The sequence below is a fragment of the Hippopotamus amphibius genome, chromosome 10 (assembly GCF_030028045.1).
Source record: "Hippopotamus amphibius kiboko isolate mHipAmp2 chromosome 10, mHipAmp2.hap2, whole genome shotgun sequence".
NCBI lineage: Eukaryota > Metazoa > Chordata > Mammalia > Artiodactyla > Hippopotamidae > Hippopotamus > Hippopotamus amphibius.
Window position 1 is genome coordinate 111,409,607 of NC_080195.1, and position 27,592 is coordinate 111,437,198.

At 40.3% G+C, this 27,592-nt stretch overlaps 2 protein-coding genes and 1 long non-coding RNA gene across 7 annotated transcripts in view; 1 reads left to right on the forward strand and 2 right to left on the reverse strand.

Moving 5' to 3' along the window:
- Positions 1 to 1,417: 1,417 nt before the first annotated feature.
- Positions 1,418 to 13,181, reverse strand: PSMG1 (proteasome assembly chaperone 1). 2 transcript variants are annotated; one of them, XM_057697617.1, is made up of 7 exons: positions 12,982 to 13,181; positions 11,275 to 11,381; positions 10,165 to 10,316; positions 8,239 to 8,301; positions 5,763 to 5,961; positions 4,761 to 4,897; positions 1,418 to 1,624 (listed from the first exon to the last, which is right to left on the reverse strand). In XM_057697617.1, the coding sequence occupies exons 1-7, from the start codon at positions 13,116 to 13,118 to the stop codon at positions 1,550 to 1,552; spliced, it is 870 nt and encodes a 289-aa protein (XP_057553600.1). In that variant the 5' UTR covers positions 13,119 to 13,181; the 3' UTR covers positions 1,418 to 1,549. The 2 variants fall into 2 exon arrangements, with proteins under 2 accessions (XP_057553600.1, XP_057553601.1); XM_057697618.1 differs by having other exon boundaries at positions 12,912 to 13,037.
- A 176-nt stretch (positions 13,182 to 13,357) lies between these two features.
- On the forward strand, positions 13,358 to 26,765 carry LOC130830118 (uncharacterized). The gene is made up of 3 exons (XR_009047729.1): positions 13,358 to 13,592; positions 24,510 to 24,630; positions 26,680 to 26,765. It is a non-coding gene; the product is annotated as an uncharacterized LOC130830118 (long non-coding RNA).
- The window catches only part of BRWD1 (bromodomain and WD repeat domain containing 1), a 122,599-nt gene continuing 110,017 nt past the window's right edge, over positions 15,011 to 27,592 (reverse strand). For 3 of the 4 annotated variants that reach the window (XM_057697085.1, XM_057697083.1, XM_057697086.1), the window contains one exon: positions 24,624 to 27,399. In XM_057697085.1, coding sequence (XP_057553068.1) covers positions 26,237 to 27,399 — 1,163 coding nt within the window. In that variant the 3' untranslated portion in view covers positions 24,624 to 26,236. Of the gene's footprint in view, positions 16,988 to 24,623; positions 27,400 to 27,592 lie in introns of those variants that run through there. The other variant, XM_057697087.1, reaches the window with a different exon arrangement.

A 27,592-nucleotide genomic window follows, 5' to 3' on the forward strand; every position in this document is an offset into this window, starting at 1 on the left:
GGTATCTTTTTTATTTTGTTTGTTTTTCCAGGCTATCCATTTCTATGGTTTTCCCAGGATCACTCCTGATGAAACTTTTCCCCCAACTATCCTACTCCTGGCCGCTCTACATCGCCGAGAATCGTGGTTCTCGGATTGGAGGGTGGAATGCTGAAAAGAAAGGGCCCCTTCCTGGCTGCACCACGAAGTCTGCATCTTTGGGATGTGTGTACACAAGAGTGTGTACATGCAAATACCACTCTACTGTTTGTCAAAAGCATTTTTATATTTTTATTCTCCCAACCACCCAACAATGTAAGCAGAGAGAATCTTCCCACCAAGCAAATGAAAAACTGAAACCAAGGGAAGTAACACTGACTACACTCTTACATTAATTTGTTAACTTTGATTTCTAGTTTTATTTGCAGTATACAGACGAAGAAACCGGGGCTCCGGGAGCGTGAAGGCCCGCAGTCACCGGCCTGTAACACAGGCTCATTTCCAGGATGGACCTTCCTTACTTTCCACACTAACCCTCAGGGCAGGAAAAGACTCCAGCTCCAGCTGGGACCAGAACCCAATGCTACCACAGGGTGCTACAAACCCACTGCTGAACAGATACATACATTCTTGCAAGAAGGAAAACGCTTCAGCACCTATCATCCCAGCAAGTTTACACGTGCCACACGTAAGCCTTGCTGCACTTGATTACGCAGAGAAACCACGCGTACTCGGGGAGTCAGCAGGGTGTCTCCCCCACCCGCCTCCAACCTCTACCAACAACAGTAAATACACTGAACCCAGAAGACAGAAATGTGTAAGCTGTCTAAACCTGTAACAGAGAAATGATTCAAAAACTAAATAGGAAGAAAAGGAAGAAGAGCTAAGAAGCACTTCTTAAAATTTATCGTCGCTGATGCAGCTTGGTTTGTGGTTTTGTGAAGCAGTGTGGCTCCCTGGAGCTCATGACCTAGTCGCATTCTAACGAGAACACTCTCCCGCAGCAGAGCTGGGGACATCAACACATGAACCTTGCAGAAGAGCCCGGAGAGTCTGGGTTAACAGGCTGCTGTGAGATATTACCGGAAGCGGTGGCACACAAATATTTTCGCTTCATTTTGAGCAAATGTATAACTCTGATTTTTATTCACAAAACAAAAAAAAAACCTGAAGAACACATAAAATAGAACCTTTCCACATATTAAGAACCACCAATACATCATCAGCTTTCAGGTATCATACAGAATTTTTGCACCAAAGTATACATTTTGCCATATTATAAAACCTGTTGTTATCTGTAGCTTTTAACAATTTAACTCTACTACCTTAAAATATTCAAACACAACAACACTCCCACCTAGTGGATAAAGAAAAAACGTCTGGCTGATTTCCGGAGTGAACAGTAAGTGCCCCCATGAAAAAGGAACGAAAACCATAGTGAATTTACAGTAAGTTTATTCTATTAACACCCTCAAAATGCCCCCAGAAAAAAAGCAACCTGCAAAACAGTGCACGTCACTCCCCTTAAAGGAAAGGATGGGCGATACACTGTACAGAACAGTCTTTGGAATCACGTGTAAATGTTACTCTGAATCTCATCTGTTGTCATCAATTTCTTCAGCAGCTCTGTGCTCTGGGGAATATTCTGGAAGGAGAGAAAAAAGCTGTTGATACACTGAGGCTGAGCGTTCAGTCAGCAGCAGGCGCACTCTCGAGACAGAGCAGAGAAGGGCCCCAGACGGGACAGGCCCTGCCTGTCACCTCTTCGCTCAGCAGATGGGACATCCAGCGTGTCCTGCCCCCGCCCGAAGCTCTGACGGGACCTCAGGCCTCCCAGGAGCCTAAAGCCTTTAGACGGACACGACATGCTACTCGGGCCACCTCTCGCACAGGAGCTCACTCCCGTCTGCACCCCAATACCCTGCTCCCCACCACTCTCCTCACATGCACCCCGCCCTTGCCCACTGCGTGCTCACGGGTTCACGCCACCTCCCTCTGCACGTTCCTACCACTAGGACTCACCACCCTTCAAGTCCAGCTGAAAGGCCACCTTCCCCGTGGAGCCTCCCCTTGGGTCAACCTCCGCTCCCCCCCTGCCCGACCCCCTCCATCCCCCCACCTGGCTGGCACCTGGCACAGTGACCACCTCCAGGCTGTGGACCACCCAGCACCGTGGGGTCCACACAACAGGCACACAAGAGAATTCCATTTTGTTGACCAAATACCACTTTGAGAAGGACAGACGATGACCTAAGCCAGGATGACTACACTTGGTCACTAAGAAAACAGCACTCTTCAAAAAGCCACTTCACTCTCCTGCAAATCATTATGTTTAAAGCAAGAAATGAAAAGGTTAGAAAACATTAATTAAATTTCCCCTACAGGGACTTCCTAGGCGGCGCAGTGGTTAAGAACCCGCCTGCCAATGCAGGGGACACAGGTTCAAGCCCTGCCTGCTCCGGGAAGATCCCACATGCCTTGGAACAATTAAGCCTGTGCGCCACAACTATTGACCTTGCTCTCTAGAGCCTGTGAACCACAACTATTGAGCGAACATGCCGCAGCTACTGAAGCCCACATGCCTAGAGCCTGTGCTCCGCAACAAGAGAAGCCACTACAATGAGGAACCTGTGCACCACAATGAAGAGTAGCCCCGCTCGCCGCAACTAGAAAAAGCCCTTGCACAGCAACAAAGACCCAACGCAGCCAATAAATAAATTAAAATAAATTTTAAAAATAAATTTCCCCTACTAAGAATATTTTTAGACACTGCAAGCTGACTTAAACTCTCCATGACAGGTGACTCAAGTCTCAGAACAAGTCCAAGTGCACCTGTGCCCTGAGCACTGACTACACCACCCACAGAGCCCACCCAGCCATCCACTGAGCATCCAGATGGCCCTGCTGCGGCCCTTCACCCCAAGCACGCTCACCGCACAGCTGACTGGCTGCACAGCAATTCTGCCATAAAAGATGAAATAACTGGCTGATGGTCTGAATTTCTCTGTTGACACAGGACTCTGATCTCTAAGTCACTTAAGTCTCAGCCCTCACGATGGTGTGCAGGTGGACGAGCAGACCTGGCATCTCACAACAGGGGATCACATCAACTACGCACAATGACCTGACAGGAAACAAACTGACAAGACTTAGGGGATGCGACGTAGAAGGGGAAAGCCAGCCTGCGTACTATACTAGAAAATGGGAACACGTCAGTTCGCAGATCCTTCGGTGATTTGAAGGTGCAGAGTTGAGTCCACATTTCCCATAGAACTTAGAACATCCACCAACAGACACATGACCATAGGCCAAGAACAAACAGTGCAGAAAAGGTTTCACGAGGCTACAGGAGGCTCAGGTCACACACACACACCCCAGGCTTGGAAACTGATACCTCTCTTAACGAAGGAAGAAATTTTGGTGAAAAAGAAAAGGTGCAATGCAGAAAGAAGAAACAAATCAACAAGCGTGTGTGTGTGTGTGTGTGTGTGTGTGTGTGTGTGTACATACATATGCTCATATATATGTAACCTGGGAGACAAGTGCTTAGGTACAACCCACAGAATGTTACTTTCACAGTACTGCCATAAATCTACACACATTTTAAATGTATTCAAATAGCTAGCATTTTGCAATAAAATCTTTCTAAATTTGTGATCCATCTCTCACGCTTCACTATGTCCTTTTTAATGCCCCTCTTTTATTTTTCGTTATTTTATCTTTTATGGCAAAGCTGCCTTTCACACAATTAGTTACATGGTGAAAATGTCTGCAGTGAACATGCTTGCGGCCATGATGTCTGTGGTAAAGATGCTACGATGAAAGTGCCCAGAGTGGACACAATGGCCAAGGCCCCTGCTCTCAATGAAGCGGGAAGAGCCAATCGGTTAACTACAGATGCAGGCAACCATTAGTTACTATACCCTTGGAAAGAGATGCTAAACACAAAATAACTCAATTTGTCTGAAAGATTATCCACCACTCCAGCTAATCTGAAAGATACACTTGAATTACACTAAGTTACAGTCTCACTCTCACTAACTCAACAAATGGTCGAGAGCCTTCTACACATGAGGTTCACAATGAACTGTGGGTCCTGAAAGGGGAGACGTTCCCACGCAGCTGACAATCTAATTTATGAGAGCTGTGAAATGAGCAAAGCCAACAAAACTTACAAGAAAAGCTGCGGGAACAATAATGGCCATCCTAGAAGAAAACAAGGCTTCCAACACAGAACACTGTTGCTATAATCTCTTCCCTTTAAGGAAGGAGTCCCTGGACTTTCAGCAAATCTCTGAGGGAGAGGAGGAGATCCTGAACCACCTGAAATTACTGGCAAAAGTTTTCTGTACATGTTCTGATATGCACCTCCAGGGAACAGATTTACCTCATCTAGTACCATGCAAAATGAAGTGAATAAACACGACGATAATTTGATCTACACTGTGCTCAAAAATGCCTTCTCAAAAATTACACTTTCCAAATTAATTAGTTACAGAAACTTCCTGAACAGTGAAACCATCTTTCTACACAGACATCTGGGATTTAAAGGACTGACCTATCCTGAAAAAATGTGAACAAAACACTCTCCAAGTTACAGAAGTGCACCTAGAAGAATATGTGATAATGAAATTCAAACTGCCAGACCAGCAGTTTTCTCTTTATTGTAGAAAAAAGGGTCTCTGCGTGCTGCTTCTGTCTCACAATGATCCATATGTCTACGTTTGTTACGAAGTTCATTATAATAACTCAGATATTAAGTCAATGAGAGAAAACCTTACCTTAACCAAATTTTTCAAGCTTCTAGAAGAAAGTACAGGCTTAAAAGCTTCAACTGAAATCAGGTCTAACTTCATCACATCAGTATAACACAAGTACAGTATTGCAGGGATTTTCCATACTTGACAATAACTCAGAACTATGAATATATGAGAAAAAAAACACACTTATATTTCCTGTCATGATTTTAAAATTAAACATCTCTAACTCATAAAGGCTGCTTTTAAAAAGTCGTCTCTGTTGCCTCTTTTAATCAAAGCATTTACTGCCATTTTGAACCAATTATAATGCATACTTTCTTTCAAAGCCAATTTATTTTCCTAAATTACCTCTTGCTTTTACACATACATTTTGCATTTTCCGAATACTACTGAGACGCACCTTAGCTAAAACAGATTAAAATTTTGCCGACTACACTAAAGTAACTTAAATGTAAATAATACATAATGCATAACATGAAATATTTAGCTATTTATTCTAGTAAACTTAACATTTAAAGCTAAAAAAATCTTTTATGTATTAACAAGTAACAGTGAATTATATATTATAACATATTAACCACTAAACAGTGACAATCATTATTTGATATGATGTTGGGGTATAATTGGTAACAGGAATAAAAAATAAACTATTAAAGCAACTACCAAAATCCAGTATCTGAAGCTTCTATTCTGACAAAACATACTTTAGCAACTTTTCATACACCAAAAATTTACATCTAACACTGGCTTGCGTGATGCGTTATCAAAGGCCAAAAAGAAACAGCAGCTCTGAAGCTAAGAGTTAAGAATTCTGAGCTGCTCTCATACAACTGTGTGTCAGGAAAGTTTTCACACTCAAACCAAATAAAATGTACCAGCAACTACAGATACTGAGGACTAACAACAATACATTGGTATCAATTATCATTAACAAACGACCTCCAAAAGGTCTCTACTAGTCCACGTAATCGCTGTGAATAAAGCAACAAGATAAAACGTGACTGTTATACACGGTGACACTACCTGCTGCAGGAAGGTCATGCACGATATTTGGCGGTTCTAGCAGTGAACAGCATGGAGGCTCTCTGAAGTTCTGTGTTTTTAGGGCTTTCAGGAAAGGAGTATGAAGGCTGCTGGTAGATTCTGAAGTTTTATAGTCAGTAACATGTCGACATGTGAGAACAGTTACTTGCATGTTCTTCCTTGGACAAGAGCCAAAAACCTAACACAAAATTGATTTCAAATTAAAAAAATATATAATTTTGTGACAGAATAGAAACATCCCTTTAGTTATTTATCTACACCATTCAGAGTGTGTGTGTGTGTGTGTGTGTGTGTGTGTGTATATATGTAAACACACACACATACATATACACACCCCTGCCTGGCAGGGATGGAAGTGTCCACAGAAAAACAGAGTCCATGTTTTGCTGGTCCCTCACCTGGGTCTGACCTTAATTCTGTCACTTTCTAGTTGGGTGACCTTCTCCAAGTCACTTTCCTCACCTGTGAACTAAGGACAGACTACCTACCTGAGGGAGGTGTGATCTGGAGTTAATGAAGCCAGGAACAAAGGAGGCAGCACAGCTGCTGTAACAGCCAGCGACACCATCACAGGTAAGGGAGTCACTCAACTATGAGCCTATGAGCACCTGTTCGTTTATGCCCTCTCCTGCCCACCAAGTCCACCAACATGCCTCCAAATGACTCTTTTTGTCCTGTTTCTAAGAGCACGACTTAACAATCAGTGTTGAGAAGAGTATTACACTGAATAAAAGTGACACCCATTCTTTACTGGATAAAGTGATGTGATTAAGATCTTATCTCTAAGAAGCTCCATTTAGATTAGTCTTCTATCAGCAACAGGAAGTGATCCTTTCACTAACTGTGTATAGTGCTGGGTTCAAGAACATGGTATTAAGCATGTTTCTAAGAACATCACTTGCAAGTCCTGCTCATAACACTACAGTGTTGTATCAGTACAAATTGTTCTTAAATTCACTTTTAGGTTCACTTGTATCGTAGACCAAGTTTCAATGGCTCAAGACCTCAATGTCAACCTAAGTTGGTATTTCATGGATTTCCAGGGACCCTTCCAGCTTTTATAATCTTTGGTGACATTAAAAAAAAAAAAAAAAAAAAAGGAAGCAGCTGTCTCTTAAGGAAAAAAAAAAAGTAGATTTTAGGTCATTTCACCTTGTTGGAAAATATTTTATAAGAAGAAAATGGCTATTTCAAACTGCAAGAGAACCGAAGATTTTACATTACGTGCCAAAAGTGATTTGTAAGGCTACTTTCATTATAGATTAGCTTTATAAATAAACACAAAACTTAACACCATACACATTTCTCAGCAGATACGTCCCATTTAAGAGCTACAACGTTACTCACGAGGCCTGACTTACCATTCTCCCTGAAATGCTTATAATCTGAAACCACAGTACTTGACACCTCTGTCAGACTGTGTGATTATGAGGACTATACAGCTGACATGAACCAAACTGCAGAGGGACCCAAAAAGGATATATCCCCAGGGAAAAAAATACTGATTAATAAAAAATTTTGTTTTGGAAATGAATAATTTTACATTTTTTCAAGTCTGAGAGAGAAAAGGTGTTCCACAGTACAAAATTAATAAAACGCCCTACCTAGATTAACAATACAAATTAACACGGCAGCTTCCCACCCTTCTGAGATCTGCTGAGAGCTATGGACCCTCTCCCTAGAAAACGCACACAGGTACACAGCATAAGATCACATGTACAACCATCGGAAGATTCACAGATCTTATCAGACAACTGATCATTTAATACAATGCATTTAATAACTTTTAATAAATGTGTCTAAGTATGCCAATCTGGTTTAAAGCACCAAATTTTTTATTTCTAATGAACTCAGTTATAATACCCATAAAAATAGGCCTAAGATTTAAGGTGAAATGTTGAAAAGACGTATGTAAAAGGTTTATTTCATTTAAAAATAATATGCAACCACCAACTTAATGATTATCCTCTAAAATTTCTACTTAAGTTCTTCACTGAACAATTTGTTTTACTGGGCACATACCACATGCTTAAATCTCCCACAAAACGAAGCCTCAATTGATTCATCCTAATGCTAAGAAAAATGGAGGCCACCCTGATGGAGTGGCAGCTGAGCGCCAACCCCAGGAACCCAGTTCACAGCTGCATCCAGCCTCCCGTGCCCACACCCAGGCGGCATCATCAGCATGGCGGTTCTCACCATGGCTGCAACCCTGCTCTGTTTCACGCGGGTAACTTGTTCCAACCACGTCTTATGTTTCTATGACCCGCCATCTCGAGCACATTGCTAATCACATCTACCAAATGGGCTCTTTCATTCTTTATATTCTATAACACACTCCTACGATATTTCTAAGGGAAAAGCAAATGCTTCCCCCACTTCAACATCTGACTATGCAGGTGTAAGTGTAGAGACACTGAACCCTGATAAAGCAGCAACCCCGAGTCTCTCTTACCTTTTCCAGCCACTGATACTGCTGATCTTCAGCAACGTAGCAACTGCACTGACAGAGCACAACCTGTAAATCAAACCCCGAGTTTTCTGTCAGGTCAAGTAAGTGTTACACACGCCCCACACTGTCATCATATACGTATCACATGAATCCAAACATAACCCTTGGATAACACTTCTTTTGTTTAATCTGCTAATGGCTTATTTTTCTTTAAAATTTAAGAATCCAGCCACTACTGGCAATCAGTATCAGAAAAAAATGCACACTGACAGAACAATCATGAGGGCTGGCACAGGAGATTCTGAAGATACTATCAGTAAGTACTACCAGAGTCCTCTTTATAAAACAGGGATGACACCAGGCCTGCTGCCCTTCGGGGGATGAGGGGAGCGGGTCACACACTGTTAAGACCAAATTCAAAAAAGCATTACAAAAACATTAGGTGCTATCAGAGTAAATGACGGCATCCCGCCAGCAACTCAGCCCGGTGGTGACCTAGGACAGTGTTGATGCCTGGAAGGTGGTGTTATTCTAGCAACCACGTCCAGACCATGAGCTCAAAGTGAAAACCTGCAATGCACAATGCTGTAAAAGGATGAGATTCCTGCTTATTAATGCTCATGCCAGTACCCATAAAAGTCAACCATGTCTTCTACTAAAATATCGCCGAAAACACTAACACTTAATGACACAAGTGGGGAAAAATGAAGTACAACAGGGAAAAAAGGGGCCCAAGGATAGGGGAGAAGAAAAAGCCTAGTTAGCTACATACATAGGCTCTGAACAGTCAAGAGACACCAAACCAATCAATGGTATAACCAAACACAGTATCAGAAATTTCTTCTGCTTGACCTCCACAATGCACTCTAGAGTGAAAACTTTCCACTAAGGATCAGATAAAAAAATATGCTTAGTTTCCTTATTTATTTCCTATAAATACTGGATGTTTACAAAAATCCTTATGTAAACTTTAATATCTTTGGACTACACATTACAAAAATAAACTGTAAGTATTATAAAATCAAATTTTACAGTTTGTAGGGCTAGCATTATAATATTATGGGATTACTGACTTCTTCCATGGTGTGAACCCTTGCCCCTGGCTTCTGTTTCAGCATTCAGCAGCTGTGGCATGGCACTCTGTCAGACAAGCAGATGGGAGACAGACATCACCTGCTTGGTCACCTCACTTGCCTGACTGGTCTCCCAAACCGCCCAGGATGCTGCCCTCTCTCGACAGCCCCAAGGACAGGATCAGGACAAACGCGATCCAATGAAATCACTAGGCATCAGCTACAGAGTATTTTTTATAACTTAAAAAATCAGGATGAATGAGGAATTTCCTGGCGGTCCAGTGGTTAAGACTCCAAGCTTCCAATACAGGGAGCATGGGTTCAATCCCTGGTCGGGGAACTAAGATCCCACAAGCTGCGTGGCAGGGCCAAAAAAAGAAAAAAAGAAACAAACAAAAATCAGGATGAATCAGGTGAGGATGAAAGCTCGATGTCAACAGAACTGTATTTAAAATGCACGAAGCATGCATTTGCTCAATGTTAACTGAGTTTCTAGTCTGTACAGGCATTGGCAGAATACCAGGTGGGTAGCCCTCCCTGCTTCCACAGCGTGTACGCATTTCCCCACATTTAGATTTGCCAGTTTAAATCATTTTTTGAATGAGGGCAAGGTTTAAATATCTAATGTTTATGCTTTGTTTCTAAAAAAGCTATTTCAGAATTTCCTCAGAAGTTTACCAAACACCATATTTGCCACATTAACATTATATGAACAAAAGAATGATTACTACCACTGCCTACAGGCAGAATTCCTCAGCCCAAAAGGAGATATAAAGGAACACAGACTTCAAATGAACACTACATAAATGGTGCTTCAATAACTCCCACTTAAATATACAAGTCAGGCCCCACATACCGAGGGATTCGATTTTAGGTGGTAAAACACACAAAAAGCCTCTGTGGGGGACAGATGTGTAGTGTCCGTTGTCCTACACCATTCATTCCAGAGTTTAGCACAACCAACTTCTTCCCAGACTCCTGAATTCATGACAAATGATGACAAAAATGCTGTGAAAAACAATTTGCATTAAGTTAGTGTTTGGTTCCACAAGCTGCATTTTGTATTCGATAAAAAGTAAATTCAAGTTACTCGAGAATCTTAGAGCTAAAAGAGCCACTGACACCATCAACCTTACACACACCACCATTTTGCAGAAAAAGAAACTAAGGCCTCAAGAAGTTAAAGGTCACATTCTGAGTACTGATGGTATTGGAGAAGACAGGTTTACTGACAGCCTTCACCAGACTCTCACACTGTAACACCCTTCTGGGAAAATTTCAGGCCAGGAGAACTTCACATAAATGAGTCAGCAGTTATCTACCATGTACCATTCTACAAGCACTAGGGGTATCTTACACGGCAAGGAATCTTAACTGCAGCTCCTGAGGCTCTCCTCCGAGGCTGTGAACCCCCTAAAATGATACAGGTTTGTGTACTTGCATGTGTGTGTACACTGTTCTACCTGAACTTTGCACCGTTCTGACTTTAACCTATCAAATGAATTCATATATGTAAAGATCTTAAAGAGACTAAGTACTGAAAAGTGTTGTGATTATCACTGTTATTTTTAGAGTTCTCCTTATGCTTTTAAAGGAGCTGGTTAACACAAAAACATACAAGGACCACTGTGACAAGGGGGCCGTGTGCACACGCCACCTCTGCCCCTTCCAGTCTGGCCGCAACAGGCCCAGAAGCCTAACAAAACCTGGATACTAGAAACAGTATTTCCTTGACTTCGTAAGTTCTCAAAGCCAAGAATATTTCTTCTAAATCTTATCTTTCAAGTTTATCAAAAAGACAGTGCCACATGAGCAGGGACAGATTTCACTCAGATACAAAGTTCCTCTGCTATGCCTTTTTCTAAGAAAGTAAGAGACATCTGAAACCTTTTATGATGGAAAGAAATAAGGAACTTCAGCTTTTGCTCTTTCAGTAAAACGCGCAGTCTAATGCACTTCCACTTACCTACTGCGTTATTTCCTATAGCAATTATAAACTTGGAGCAAGGATACTTTTCTAGCAGAGAAACTTCCAAAGTTGTTTTTGTCTGTCTTCGAAAGAACCGCACCTCCCTAACATGAGAAACGAAAGCGATTTAAGTATAATTAGTACCATATTATGACAAAAAGGCTACTGTAAGTATGATTTTGTATTAAGTAAAATCAAACTTTAATTTTATAACGAGCATAATTACAATCTTAAGGAAACAATGGACGCAGGTAAGCATAACTAACAGGTAAAACCCTGTGTTGCAAAGTTCATGGAGGACTGTCCAGGAGGGAGCAGGCTGTCCAGCTGACCCACCCATCAATCCATCTTAGCATCCCTAAAAGTGGGACAGCTGGGCGTAGTGTGCAGTAAGAAACAGCAAACCCCACTTGCCTGGCATTCTTGCCAGCAAAATACTGACCAAGCCTCTTAGAAGGAATTTCTCTTTACGGGAAATACAGGTGACCACACACATCTGCATAAATGACACCAAGAAGAAGCAAGGAGGCAAGTCCAGAGCGTGACACATCCTACAGGACAATCAGTGTCTGCCAGCATGAAAAAGGCTGGGGCTGCTGGAAATGAAAGGAAGCTCAAGAGACGAAACGTGTAAATGTGAGGTGTGGGCCTTGTCAGGACCCTGATTTCCAGAAACCCGCTATAAAATGTCACATCTGAGACAACTGGATAAATCTGACTATGAACTGGCTATTAAACCGTCTCCAAAAAGTATTATTAATTGTTAGGGGTGATGACTGCATCTGTAAGAAAATGCCTATGTCGTTTGAGATGCATTCTGAAAACTGCAGAGGTGAAAGGCCACGGTGACTGGGACCCACCTACGGGTGGCAGGAGAGAAAATAAATGAGGAGAAATCTTCCTAACCACTGAAGTTACGTGACTGGATGAGCTAAAGGTGTCATTTTACTATTTTCTCCAGTCTCTGTGTGTTTGGAAATAACACATTTTATAAAAGACATATCCATCTGCTACTGACACACAATGCTAACTGAGGTGTGAGGCGGGGAATAAAGTTTTAGAAGAGTTGTCTTCTGTCCATGAACCACAGACACGACAAAGCTGGGGCAGGAAGAAAGCCCTGCAGCGCTAGCAAACGTAACCAGCCCGCAGGAAGCCACCTGCGTCAACCCTAAAAGAAGCTTTATAAAGCCGCGAGAGTCCGCCGGCTGCACGGAGCCCGCAGCAGCCTCCCTAGGAGCTGCCTTGACGCCCCCTGGGACTCCCAGAGCTGCCCTGACCCCGCTCCGACACCCCCGGAGCTGCCTTGACCCCCCCCCACGGGACCTCGGGAGCTGCCTTAACCTCCCCCCCCCCGGGACCTCGGGAGCTGCCTTGACGCCTCCCGGGACCCCCGGAGCTGCCTTGACCCCCCCAGACACCCCCGGAGCTGCCCTGACCCCCCCACGGGACCTCGGGAGCTGCCTTAACCCCCCCCCGGGGCCTCGGGAGCTGCCTTGACCCCCCCCACGGGACCTCGGGAGCTGCCTTGACCCCCCCCCGGGACCCCTGGAGCTGCCCTGACCCCGCCCCGGGACCCCCGGAGCTGCCCTGACCCCCGGGACCCCCCGAGGCCCGGGGCGGAGCAGCCTCACCCCCAGGGCCGGCGCGCCCGTTGCTGCGTCCGCCCGGCCCGAGTCTGCGACGGCGCGCCCAGGACCTCACCTCTTCCGCGCCAGCTGCCGCCGGACCTCCCTGTCCTCGGGAGTCTCCCTCCTCCCTTCCTCTTCCTCCTCCTCCTCGTCCTCCGTCCCGGCTCGGCACGGCGTCCTCACCACCTCCCCGAAGAACGTGGCCGCCATGGTCTTCCTCACGCCCTCCGGGCGCTACTATGGCACCACAGGACGGCGCATGCGCCCCGCGCAAAAGCTCCTGAGCACCTACCTCCCCGCCCCCACGCCACGCCCCCTGAGCACCGCCACGCCCCCTGCACCACCCCCGCGCGTGCGCCCCGGGCGCTTGCGGCGACGCTAACCCGGAGGCTTTTTTTTCCTTCCGCAGCCTGAGCCCGGAGGGGCCACCGAGAGAGCAGATGACTGCGGGCTAGAGAGGCGAGAAACGAGAGGCGAGCCGGGGGGCGGGGCCTCCTGTCCAGCCGGTAACGGACCGGGCAGAGGAGGGGCTCGGCCGCCGCGCCCAGGTCGGCCGCGCTCCGGGAAGAGGCCGGCCCGGTCGCCTTTCCTTCCTTAACTCCGTTTCCGTTCTATTCTCCGTTAGGAGGGACAGGGTGAACTTTGGTTTATTAGGCCCCGGGCTTCCAGCCGCGAGCGCCCCAGGTAGGTGCGGGCCGGCGGACGGAGCGCGGAGGGAGGGCGGGCCGGGAGAGCGAGGCTGCCCTGTGGGTAGCAGCTCGCGTCTCGGAAGCCGGTGACCGTCAAGCCGAGCTAAAGGATATCCTGAGTGCAAAAACAGTTGCTTCTCTTTTAAAACTTGGCCATTTCTAATGCAAAATTTGGTTTCGTTTTCAATAGCCTTTCATGAATAAGGAAAGTATGTGATGATTTTTTAATTGGTCCTTTCAAAGTTAACCGAGACGAAGTGAACGGGGCACTAATCCAAGCAGGAGGGAAAAGGGACCCTATACCATAGTTTAAATGAAAATGGAAACAGCCAGAATTGCAACGGAGGGGAAAAAAAGTCCATTTACCTAGATTTAGTAGTGCTGAAACTAGAGGGCGTTGCTTACATTCTGGAACCCTATCAATAAATAGTCACAAATTAGTAATTTGGGGTCGGGGGCGCCTGTTGAGATTAAAAAAAAAAATCTCAGAAATCTGTTGCTAGGAACATCTTGTTTTAAGATGTGGAGAAACAGTGATCAACAAAAGCATTTCCATAAAATCAGTATTTAGCAGTTTTACACATTACTGCCAAATATTGAGTTTTGAAGCAAAATTTGAATAAAGTGTGAACAATAAGACCAAACTGCTGTCCAGTTAGAGCTTAGGAAACTTTGGGTATAGTTAGTGAGCTAGAATATACAAGATTACCAGTGTAATATTTTAAAACTGCTTTAACACTCCTGGGTTACTCGGCTTCATAGAATGACTCAATTGCAGAATAAGTTTGGGCACCACTTTGTCTTAGTCCTTCTGTTGAATAAAATAACTTAATTTTTACCAGTAACATCCTCAATTTGATTTCAGTTATATTATGGAAAAAGCACTGTGGAAAGCTGATTAAAATTATAAATAGGGTAATGGTAGTACATTTAGCCATGATTAAAATTCTGCATACGTTTCAGAGAGAGAGTTGTACAAGAATGTTAAATTTTAAACAAATGTTAAATTTTAAACAAATGCTTACTTCATGCAGTTACAATAAATTTAGGCCAAGCACTTAAAAAAAGGTAAGTGTTTGTTCCAATTAAATACTCAACCAGAAAAGAGATTCCACTATGAAAGAAGGCTGATGATACAATCTCAAGTACTGATGGAAATTAACCCCCCCCACAGTAAATTATAACTTCAAAATGAAATCTTCATGACACTGAAACTGTCAAAAAACTACATATCCTTAACTGAGATTTTAACATTTTCATTTTATGGCATTTGTTGAGGACGTAGCATACCCAGTAAGAAATTTCTGTGAAATTAAGTGTAAATATGGGACTGGAAATGGGTTTAAACATTTCATTAAAGATCAAAAATCAAACCCCATGCACCTAAAAATATTAGCAGTTTATTAGGAATTCTTCCCTTTCTCACCTGTACTAGTAACAAGTTACTGGTATCAGTATTTCAAATGAAAATATATTATAAACAGAGCAAAGAACACAGACTCCATAGGTTAGAAATACTCTGGCTTATGCTAAGAAAAAGAAAATGACAACAAAAGGCTTTTTTTAAGCAGACATGCAACCACAAACAAATTTCTCAAGTAAACACGACACTTGGTTGATATGTATAACCAAAAAATATGCATTACATTAGTCTTTTAATGAAAAAGGAATAGAAACCCCTAGGTTTCCATATTTTACTTTTTCAGATTTACACATGCAAATCATATTAATATTCACAGATATTTTTAAATGGGAAAACAAAAATTGCTTCTAACAATCCATTTTCCAATAACATGTTACTATGTTAAAAAGATCTGACAGTGCATTCATTTAATCTGGTGATTTTAATTTCAACAAATACCTATTAACAAATTAAACCTCATTACAAATAAATTCTTTATAGTATCAAGATGAGATTTTCTAATCCTAGTGAAGGACTGAAATAGCCCAGACATGCTACCATTAAAGTCTGTTTTGATGAGACTATAATAATAATAAATTTGTAATAAGTTTATGAAGTTCTAACTTTTAAGGTGCTGTGAGAAACATAAGAGGATGTGACTATCATCTAAAAATACGACTTTTGATTTTTATCTCTATTTTTTATTTTCTACCTCATTAAAACTACGACCTGCCTCAGAGTGAGGCACATTTTGGCATCTCTGTAAATGCTGCTACATGAAAGTAAAAATGAGAAAAAGTTGTGACAGTCACATTCATAGCTTTCATAGAAAAATATATATTCCCTGATTAGTCATATCAAGTGGTCATCATTCAGTATGAATTCCAGTATTATAACAAAATAAGAACATTAATGGATTTCCTCTGTCTATTTCCAACACTCTACTTCAGAACTCATTTATCAACATCCCCGTCATCAAATCCCCACATCCTTCTAGGTAAAGTTGTTTATGACTTTGGGGGTTGCAAATTATAGGGACTGGATCTTGTTAAAGTTTTTGCATCTCTCAAAAGTCAAATAGGCTCAGTGGCACTTCCTCTTGAAATGTGCCCCTTTTTTCTCTCTTATTTCAGTAATGATACCACAGTCATGGTAGTCTGAAATTTTATACTCTAATGCAGAACCCTGAAAATTAGCATCAGGTTGAGATTTTGAAATGTTTTCAGTCCTTGACGTTTTTGCTACAGACCCTGTACACTTCCCATTATTTTCTTCCTCTAAAGAATCAAGAGATTTCTTCAAGGCCCTTCATTTCTGAAAAGGAATATCACGACAGGCCATTTGCCTTTTCTTTCTGCCTCTCCAACTACAGGCTCCACAATCTATCTCCTCCTCAGAATTCTCTGTAATGTGTGTCTGTACAAGGGCTGACTAGGAGGACGCCGTCCGCCCACTTTGACCCACTGCATTATGGCTTTTAGAAAATTCCTCAGAAGGTGCCAATGAGGGATTAACATTAGAGCTAGGAGCAGAATGCCACTGCCAGTTTACTTGTGGCCCCTGGTTTTCAATTCCACTTCTACATTTTCATAGTCACTACTGTGCTTTTTCTTTCCAGGATCTGAACCGCCTTAAAAAAGGCATGTTTCTATTAATTTCTTCTAGCTCCTTTTCACTTTCAGAATTTATGGTTGTATCATCCTCTTTATAAACATTCAGTAACTTTTTCTTAGCCGCAGCAGAAGCATTTCGATGGGGCAGTTTTCTGCTACTCTTCCTAATCCACATATTTTCTGGTCCTGAAATCGTTTCCTTTAGATTACTCATTATCTTTATTTTATTTGCAGCAACAGTAGCACATCTGCGGGGAACTTTCTCAGGCACCATTTTTGCTTTCAGAGTTTCACTAGGCATTTGCACTGCATCCTTCTGATTATGCATACATGTTCTCATTTTTGTACTGGGTTCACTGTCTCTAGGAACAGATTCTGAAAAATGAGTGAAAGTTCATGTAAATGGAAAAATCTTGTAACACAAGATTTTACTACTACTTACATTCCTCAGCAATACATTCCTAAACAATAAATGTTAAAACTATGCACATCGCTAAATAAAAAACATAAACGATCATCATCAATGACACTGCACAGCCTCGCACTGCTATAAGCTCCCATTTCCTTATCTACAAAAAGAAGTCTTGGGTAGAAGCCATGGTCCCTTGCACCTGGTGTACTTTGCAATCCATAAGGATAACTGTCACTTAAAGCAGTAGACTTTGTAAGAATGGAGTTAAGTGCTTTCAGTGTCAAAAAGCCACTAGGCTAAAAGCACTTTTTAAAAACCTGAATGTTTACAATAGAATTTTGTTTTAAATTTTTGATATCACTTCTAATACTCTATGTTAAATTACTTTAAAATATTCAATAGGATTTCTGAAATAATTTTCCTGTAACCTAAACAAGAAGGAAATGCCATCATGACGATGATGATACAGCATCAGCCCTACTTCAAGATCCTTAAAGTTTTAGTTCCAACACCAATTATTTCCTTTCGTCAAAAAAAATTACACGGGTAACTAGTAGATAAAAAGGAACTGTGTATTATTAGTTCGTGTAACTGAAATGTGGTTTTATTCCTAATTTATTTTTTTCGAATTATTTCAGCATTTTATATAACTGAAATGATTAAATCCTAGTTTCACTATCATTCAGATACTTTCTGAGCTGGTATGTGCTGGGCACACAGAGGGTCAGGCTAAAGATTCTAAAAGAAATGAACTTTACACACACAAGTATATTTGCTGTAAGGAAGCAGCACAGGCTGCTGTGAGAATATATTCTAGAAACCGAATCTCATAAGGGACAAGGAAAGCTTCCTTTAGGGCAGTTTTATTGTAGCTGAGAGCTAGAAACTGATGGGATCCACCAGGCAGAAGGTGGGACAGAAGGCACCCTGCAGAGGCAAGTGCTTCTGGTGGCCCAAGGCGGTGCTGAGTTAGCTTACATGGAGCACAGCAGGGTTGTGCCTAGCCCCCACGTGGTGCCAGGCCCACTACTTCACGGCCACCAGCTTACATGGGCTCAGACCATTTTTATTTTTGCCAACACCTGAAAGCCACATTTTCAAGTTTCAAGATTAATTAGCACTATTCTGGGGCAAAAGTATTTCTTGATAAAAATGCATCTGAGGTTCATTAGCCCCTGAATGTTAGGCCTTATCATTGGCACTAAGAGTCAAACTATATAAAACTGTCCTAAAGGTTCACAAGCCTTGCTGGGGGTTAGCCTGGAGGCCTCTGCCTCGGATTTCCAGACATCCAGCAGGTGGTAAGGACAGGCTGCAGACACTGGAATTACCACACATCTGGAGGACTCACTTCCTCCATACCTTTTTCACTGCTAAGGATAGAAAAGAAGGGTTTTCTCAGCTGTCAACACTGTTACTCTGTAGCAGTGAAACTACAAATTACCAACCTTCTTAGTTTTTCCTTTTGTGAGGGGAGATATGTACCTTTCCATCACCAACCGCATGGAGCACAGGTGAAAATGGCTTCTGTGGACTGGCATGTTCATTAACAACAGAGAGACATGAGGAAAGTCTTCTACCTTAGGTCTATGAAACTCATTTCAAAGATGTGCTTGTGCTTTCTCCAAGACCCATGAAAGTTCTCCTAAAGTAGATTAGGAACTACTTTGCTAAAAGAAACCTCTTCACAAATACCTCAGTCCTTTTCACCAATTATGATTCATTTGCTTTCCCAGTGAAATTCTGTCTCTAAAGACGTTTTGCTCAATGTAAGTCACAAGGCACTGCAAAAATGGCATGTTAGCCGGCTGAGCTGCTCAGCAGGGCAGTGCCCCCCACCCCACCCCCACATACCCTTGGTTGGGCTCTGTGGAGTCACCTGCACATGAAATTGGGGAGTGAAAGGAGGAGTGGCTTAAAGTTGTGTTTCTGCCACTTCAAACTATGCTTTCTTAGGAATTTTTAAATTATAAACTAGCCTCTACAGACCAGCCCTAGATTCAAAGTGCATTTTTAGCACATTAAATCAAAGTTAAGCAAATACTAGAATATAAATGCTACAACAGATGAATGTTTTTTAAAATATATGCAAAATTAAGATGAAAATTGTACTTTACGGTAAGGATATACTATTATCAGTCAACAAACTGCATCCATTTGCGTGTTGAAAAAATATTAAAAATAAGACAATTGGTTCATTCCCAAGAACACATCAGTCGAATGGTACAGATAAGACCCCGTTACACTAAAAATTTCTATGCAACAAAATGACTTAAGTTGCAGCAACTAATTCTTTTTTTTTTAAACTAATTCCTTTTTAATGTAGTGATGAACATACTTATACTGACAACTTAGGAACCTAGTAATAGCAACTCTTGAGACATTTATAACCCAAAATAAGGGAAAAGTTAAGATTCTGCACAAGAAACTATAATTAGGCTTTTAAAAATGCTTTAAGGAAATAAGAATTATGCCCAGAGGAGAGAGAAACCAGGAGTAAGTTACACTGTGTAAGGCAACTCCAACTTGATAAAGCTGTATCTCTAAAGACTTAGACCATAAAGTGGGAATTTCATAAAGACAAACAATCTGAGGAAGACAGAAGAATGACAGTGTAGGGAATTTTTAAAAATATAATAATACATACATGTAAGTCAGTGTTAATTTTATTACTGAGAACTTGGAAAATTATAAAGTGCTTTATTCTCCTTGAGAAAACTACAAACAGTTTTTAGAAATATATACAGGATAATTCAGGGTTGGAGAGAAGTCCAATTTATATATTCGGGTACAAGCTTAAAATTTTTGGAGGATACTGTTCTAACAATACATTTGTGATAGTGTCATTTAATACTAACAAATCAGTACAATCCCACAAGTCCTACTGTCCCAGATGGTCTCAGGTCAGCCACCGGTGTTGGAGCAGTCACTGAGTGCTTGAAGCATTGTTGCTTTTCTGTAAATGATTCCCTATTTGGGTACAGTAAAAACCTCATTAGTGGAGTGAAAATTTACATCTTTAGCAGTGCTCCATCACCGTTTACCTAGATGACCACTTTACATTAAAACTCACAGATCACTGTGTATTCTAATATGGTCTGTAGAGAACAGAAACATGGATATAGACATTACAGTTCTGATTCAAAGCAGCAATCCCTAGTTGCTGTATTTTAAGGATTATTCGTATTCCAATTATGATACTTTGTCATACAAAATTGTATTCCTAAATCCAAAGCTTCACATCATTGCTATAGAAGCATAAACAATTTTAATCTTATTAGCATTTTAATTGGGAGTGTTAGAAACAAATTTGAGAATGGGAAAATATAAAGGAATGTCTGAATCAAAATGAAAATAACATACTAGCCTATTTCATATACTTTAAATACAGACATTATTGGCCACTGTGATTGGTGGGTAAATCAACTCCCTATAAAGGAGACACATTTAACTTGCAAATCATAACCTCTCTTCTGCAAGCCTCTTCGAGCAGATTTGAGATGTTCTTTCTCCACTGTCTGTCCTGCATTGATAGCCAGTGTAATGACCAAAACTCAGGAAGCAAAAAGCATTTACTACTGATATTCCCTACAGCGTAAGTTTCCCAAAGAGCCCATAAACTGAAAGTCTCTTTGGAGAAGTGCTGTAGAATGCTGTTTTCTGTAACTCGCTGGGTTTAACATTTTTCTTTGGGGGAGTCGGTAACACTGAGAAGTCAATGTTTATAGTATGGCAGTGTCAGGTCAGGAGACTGTCAGAAATAATTCTGTAACCTAGAGTTGTTCTCCACTAGTTTAATCACTTATGAGGTTGAACACAGTAAGTCTTTAATTCACTCAGTAATGGGTACACAAAACCTTTTGTTTTGCACCTACAGCCAATCAGGCTGCCTACAGTTTTCCTTCATCTCTAGAAACAATTGGTAACAGTCATTCTTAATGATTCTCACAAGAGCTGTGATGGCTATTGCAATTTTCTTCTTATAATCTGATAAAAACTATATGAAGTATGAATTCAGGGATCTTACATTTAGCTGCTTAATGAATTTTTTAAGAGATACCTCTGATTGTTTCAGACAATGTAGGCAGGATAAGAAAATATCAGAAGTAAATGCTGGGTTTTCAGTCTACTTTATTAGTTTACGAATGAAAAACAGGAAGGCCACAGACAGTCCAGTGGCAACCATTTTTCAAGCACATGTGACTCCCTCCTATTTCCCCTGGCTCACAACAAGCTGTAGCCCTGCATTTGCCTGCAGGAGAAAAAAAATCGCAAATGGATAAAAGTTGGAAAGCTGGTTAAGAGGTAAACATGAGTTGCAAGGGAAATTGACTGGATGTTGCAGACCTCACAGAATTAACCAGCTAGAGGGCTTGTAGTAGTTTAAAAAAGAAAAAAAAAGAAAAAGCTTTTGCTTGTAATTATGATGACTATTAAACTTATTATATTCTACTACTTCAGTTAGTTGACTAAAAAACTGGTTCCTAGTTGACAGTGCTAACTCAGACATGGTAATGAGCTAATTTAGAAAGTTAAAGTAGAGACCTCATGTGGGAGTGGAAAATTAAAGCGTTGCCTTTTTTGACAACCTTCAGTAAAATGGTTAGAATTTTACAGGTGAACTGAATATGTCCATACAGTCCAAGGACTAAGGGGGATCAAAACTTAGAAAATCAACTTCAAACTATTAAAAATTAAAGATTTAACATACAACCACTGACGGAAAAGTAATAATTTCTACATAATTTTCCTTGTGGAACCAACAGTAGGTAGTGCTGGCTGCTGCAGTCCATAGTCTGTGCCGTCTCATTTCAATTGTCAGAACGCCTCTTTCTCTGTACAGTCCAAATTCCCATTAAAGATTTTAATAAATGATAAAACTTACCTTAAAATTAACTTAAAAACTAAAGTATGACCAGAAAATATGCTGTAGCACTGATAATTAAATTCAATGAAACTATCAGTCTTGACAAATACTCTGTAGTTACCTACATGCTGCCAAAGACAGAGCCTGCAGATTTGTAGGACAAATGCTGCGAGTGCCCCCACCCCTCCTGCCTCCATCAAACCCACAAAAGCAGTTCGTGAAGAGACACCAGGTAAAAGTCTTGACGCTTTTCTATCAAATTAACCATGTATTAGGAACCAATTTGGCAGATTATGAGTGACTGGTAAAAATTTCTCTTAACTTTGAGAATTCCCACATATCCTTAGGCAACATCTATAATTTTAAAAAAGCTATAAAAACTATTCTTAAAATGTGAGAAAATACAACACAGCCCTCACCATTTTACACTTCAATCCTTTCCATTAAATTCACAATCTGAACTATAGGTAGGATTAGCATTTACTAATCTAGTAGGACTAGATTTTTCCACAATGCTCCATTTTCTCCCTAGTTTTGACAAATATATGTGGTCTGGTCTGTATGTTCCCAAACACTAGAATAAGAGACAGTCTTATTCTGTTAGGTTGCAAACTTCTTGGGGTTTCTGCTTTATTATTCCCTGATACCCACAGCAGAAGCTGAGAGATATAACTTAAATAATTAACAGACAGAAAGTTCTTCCACAATGAAGGTGCTCTGTTACACTCCATCATACTAGAATAACTGAACTATAATTTCCATACAATGTACGAACTAAAGGATTTGGTGACAGCCACAAGACACCTGATAAAGTAAATATATTGACTAGTATCAATGAAAAGAATGGAGATGGCGTCTCAACTATAAAAAGAATGGAGATGGCGTCTCAACTATAAAAAGGCAAGGCTAGCTATTTAAATATTACTCAAAAAAACAAATACAATTGAGTAGAAAGGAAAACCAAAAATACTGTATGCACCTTTAACAATGTTCTCACAATCTACTGATATACAAACCTCTCATTTTTTTCAGGTAACACAAATTCCATTTGTACTAACAGAAGAGATTAATAAAATCCTTTCATTTTAGTTTTTAATACCATACAGTGAAGTGAATAAATTCTGTGTTCTGATTATTCTAAAGAAAAAAAGGCTAGAAGAGGGACAGGGAACACACTATGGACCCAACGTTATTCTAAATAAGAATTTTACTGAAGAGGTCATCAAGCAGTGGAGTGTAAAGGATTTAGTGATGTGTCTTATTTTTGGACAGTAGTACCTTCAGATGGCATGTTAATTGGTTTATGTCTCCTTTTTCCATTTGCACTTCTAGGTTTTGAAGTGCCTTTTCCTAAAACATAAGTTCTTTCCACCCATTCTCTTATTATTAAACTAATTTATTTTTTAGATACAACTCAACTATCTAGAAGAAATCTGTTATAAGGCAGAAGCTTGTGAGCAAGTGCTTTATCATTCTGACAAGGATTACTAAATTGACAAAGGGTTTAATCCCTGAAATAAAAACGGGAGAATGATTACCCTCGGAATTTTCTGAAAATGGGATAAGCTTTTCCTTTTATTCAGAAGTTACTACACATTGTCAGTATACCCTTCTTAAATAAGCAGGAAAAGGAGGGAAAAAAAGCTTTTTTAAACCTCACTTTTTTTAATGTTTGAAACCTTTTTGTCTTAATATGGTTGGTAAAATTAGTCTTTCAAAGGAATCAAAAATCAAATCTAAATACACCCCAAACCTTTTTTTTAACCATAAATGAATAAAATCATAGAACTTTGGACATACACAACCACAGTAGTCTTTTTTTTGTATACATCATTAAGTTACTTCAAGTGCAATGGAAAGCTATAGCACTTACTTCTGGATCAGTTCACATTCAATTTGTAATCTTGTCTTTTTTCACAAGAAAAATACGAACTGATCCCAAACATTAAAGTACATCTGTGCATTAAATCCCTGCTCATTGCGCATAAAGAGAAAAAAAGTCAAACATGTTCTAGTGTTCAATGTAAACATTTTGAACTATTAATTATTTATTAATTTTCCTTAAAGGTACTTAGGAGTGTGTCACATATTCAAAATTAACCTTAGGAATAGCACCGTGACCAAAAAAACCCATAAAAATGATTCTCTCTGTAATCCCTTAGTTTTATTTCAGAACTTGAGAAGCTACCATTGTCAATCATGCTTTCAAAGTCACCAGGCCCATTCTTTTCTTTGTTTGTTTTCTTAGATGAAACCAAAATACTGCTTCTGCACACAAGGGTCTAACCATTTTGGACAAAATGAAAAATTAAGAATTGGTTGACCAGCCAATCAATTCAGTTAATTCAGCCCAATAGATAATATTTCTACTGATGAAGCCTAAATGGTCAACATATCATTTTACCAAAAGAACTGATGTATCTGTGAATATATGCCATATTTATTTATGGATTTTTTTGGTACCTTTTTGCAGATGATGGTAAACATGGAGTTATAACCCTGAGGATAGATATAAAACAGAGAAGCTTGAGAAGAGTTAAAATAAATTAATGGATATGACATCTATCACCATTTCTTAAAATTAAGGAAGTAAAAAGCATTCCATTAATTTTTTTCAGGTCAATAGTCAAGGACGATTATTCTGACTCAATCTGTCAACAATACAGTTAACACAAGCTTTGAGAAGAAAAGCATCATAGTTTTGAAGTGGTGATAGCTCTCTAAACAGCCAAAGGAGAGGTAGGTATACCACCTATCTCAGTTGGTAATGTCTAAGAACATCCTTCCCCTTATACCAGAGTAGAAAGAGAAAGTACCTTCTGCCATGTCAACTGGAATAGATAACTAAAGAGTAACAACACTTAAGAACATTCTAACACTGATACCAGAGTCTGATGCTTTTCCATATCTGCCACCTTAAGGATACACAGGAGAAAAGGGTTAATTCTGTCTGAAACCAAACACAGGGCCAATAAATAACAAAGGGTGGGAGTACTGTAACATACTCCTTAGCTACAAAATATGTAAACCACTTGAATCAAGTCCATCTTCAGGCACAAACAAGCTAGGAATGGCCACCTACACTGTTTGGAGTAGCACAACCTATCAAGTAAAAATATTTGGCTCGAAAATAAGTGTACTATGGTATTTGATGATGTGGTAAAAGTTACACTTTAAGTGGATTTCAAAATTATTTTCCCACAACACATGACAGTTTCTTAGATTTAAACTAGAGGTCACTAATAAAGATGCTTAGTTGCACCAACAAAGAATGCCTGGGATTGCACACGGCAGCAGTAGACTGAAAGAGATGGAGAATGACATTTACTATTTTCCTATATAAATGAGATTTGTGGTTGCACTCTTAACAAAACTGAACTCTACAATTTCAAGAGATGGGGGGTTGGGGGTGGGGAGAGACCCTAGATATAATTTAAATACTCTTTTAGCCCTGTACACTCTATTAAAGAACACACTTTATCTAAATCTAAGGCACACAAACTCCTCTATTTCACAGAGTAAGACTATGGAAGACCAAGATTTTGGTTAAATTCCATACATGGAAACCAGGAGATCTTCGAAAGACAAATTATACAGCATTTTGTTAGTGCACAATTTAAAAGAAAATGCTAGTACTATGAGGTTTAAAATATACAAACATTAAAAAAAAATAATTTACCAGCACTTAATAAATTCAAGTTTATAAAATAAAATGGATGATATTTTCCTTAAAAATAAACAAAAAGAGAAAGAGCCAACAGGACTTGAAAAGAAAAATTGGAAAACATTTCAATGAAAATGACCAAATCTGGTATAATGCATTCCACTCAAGTAGCCAGGGAAAGAAAAAAGTGGCAGGTACCTTGCCTACTAACCATGGTTACCTTCCCATGATTGTTATGTCAGTATGCACGTAATATTTATGAAGAATCTGTAAACAAAGGCCACATGAAATTTATACTACAATAGGACTGGGATTAGAAACTACCACCTCTTGAGAAATTCTGTATGACACTTGCTACCATGAAAGTAATGCTCATTGGTTTTGATAACCAGGATGTCTAGTGTTTAACATATTTCAAACTCTTGCTATATGTAGTTAAATACTGTCAAAGTAGATCTGCCCCCAAAATGAAGCATATTTTGGCACCTGTGCTGAATGCTGCTACAAAGGCAAGCAAGTGCAAATAAAAATAACAGTCATGATTTAGTCACATTCATAACTTTTCATAGAAAAATATAAATATATTCCCTGAATTGTAGGACAAAAAATAATTTCAACAGCCAGCTTTCACTATAAATTCCAGTCCATTCCCTCTTTAAATGAACTGGTTCTCCCTCGAGGTCATAAGGTGCAATCATCAGAATCTAACACATTTTCTAAGCCTCTGTCATCATCCCCATCATGGTATCTCACGGTCCTTCTACCCTGATTTCTCGTCTTTATTTTTGAACGTCGAAGAACTCTTTTAGATTTTGCATAGTCCACATCCTCCCAGTCATTATCATCCACATTTAACCTAGGACGTTTGCTTTGTCTTTGTCGTCTCACGGTTTTAGATACGTTAGCTGTAAAAGTTTTACCTTTTCTAACTACTTTTGCTTTTCCTTTCATTTTCCTCTTTTTGGTTTTTGTATCATCAGTACAGTCAGTATCTGATTCAGTGGCAGATCCCAAATCTGAGTCAGATTTGGGACTAGTGTCAGGTCCACACTTTGAAGTCCCTGTTTCAGAAGCTTTCACATTTTCCAATTCAGAACGCAGTCTCTTCCTTTTTATCTCCACAGTCTCAGCTGCTTCCTGCGAATCCCGCATCACTTTTGTCTTACTGAAAGGAGCCTTCCCATAGGTCCTGAGTCTTCTGCCGTTCCACCTGCGAAGCCCATAATTCAGTTCCTCTTCAAAGTTATGCTCTGCAGTAGCTTTTTGCACCAAAGTTGACTCCGAAGAACATTTTCTACCAATCTCACCCCCTGGTATATGGCTTTTTGAATCTTCTTCCGAAGACCCAATCAAGGAATTCTTTGTTTTAGAAGGTACAACATTTGTTTTGTGACTACTGGTATGCCTGTTCTTGTGTCCGGAATTCAACATACCTTCAGAGTCTGAGTCTTCATTTAAAGACTGATTAATACTTTTAGTACTACCTTCTGAGTCAGCTTCAGGTGGGTTCCCTTCATAGCCATATTGTTCGTTTGGCACTTCACAGTTTACATCTCCCTCAGAATCACTCTCTATCTTCTTAGCTGCGGTACATGCAGAACGGAGGGGCTTTTTCCTTCCATTTTTGCTTCTAGTACACACATTTCCTAAACTGACATCTTCCACATCACTCATTAGCTTGATCCTATTAGCAGCGGTGGTGGCACATCTTCGAGGAACTCTTAGGAGGCCCGTTTTGGCTTTTGATGCTTTCTTAACCACCTTCGAATTGCTGTCTGAGTCACTGGAACAGACCCTTTTCCTGGCAACTTTTCTGCTTTGTCCATGGTCTTGTGACGCAGAATCTAAAAATTAAGAGTACTCTTTTACTCTTTAATAGAAGAGTAAGTCTGAAGGAATTAAATGTTCAAACATTTCAAACAACTTAAATCCGAGATTCTTTCTAACTTGGAAGGAGGATGGCAGTGAATGAGTTGGGCTTTTACTACTTTAGAACAGTGAATTTTTCAGCCTCAGCACCATTCACAAGTATGACAT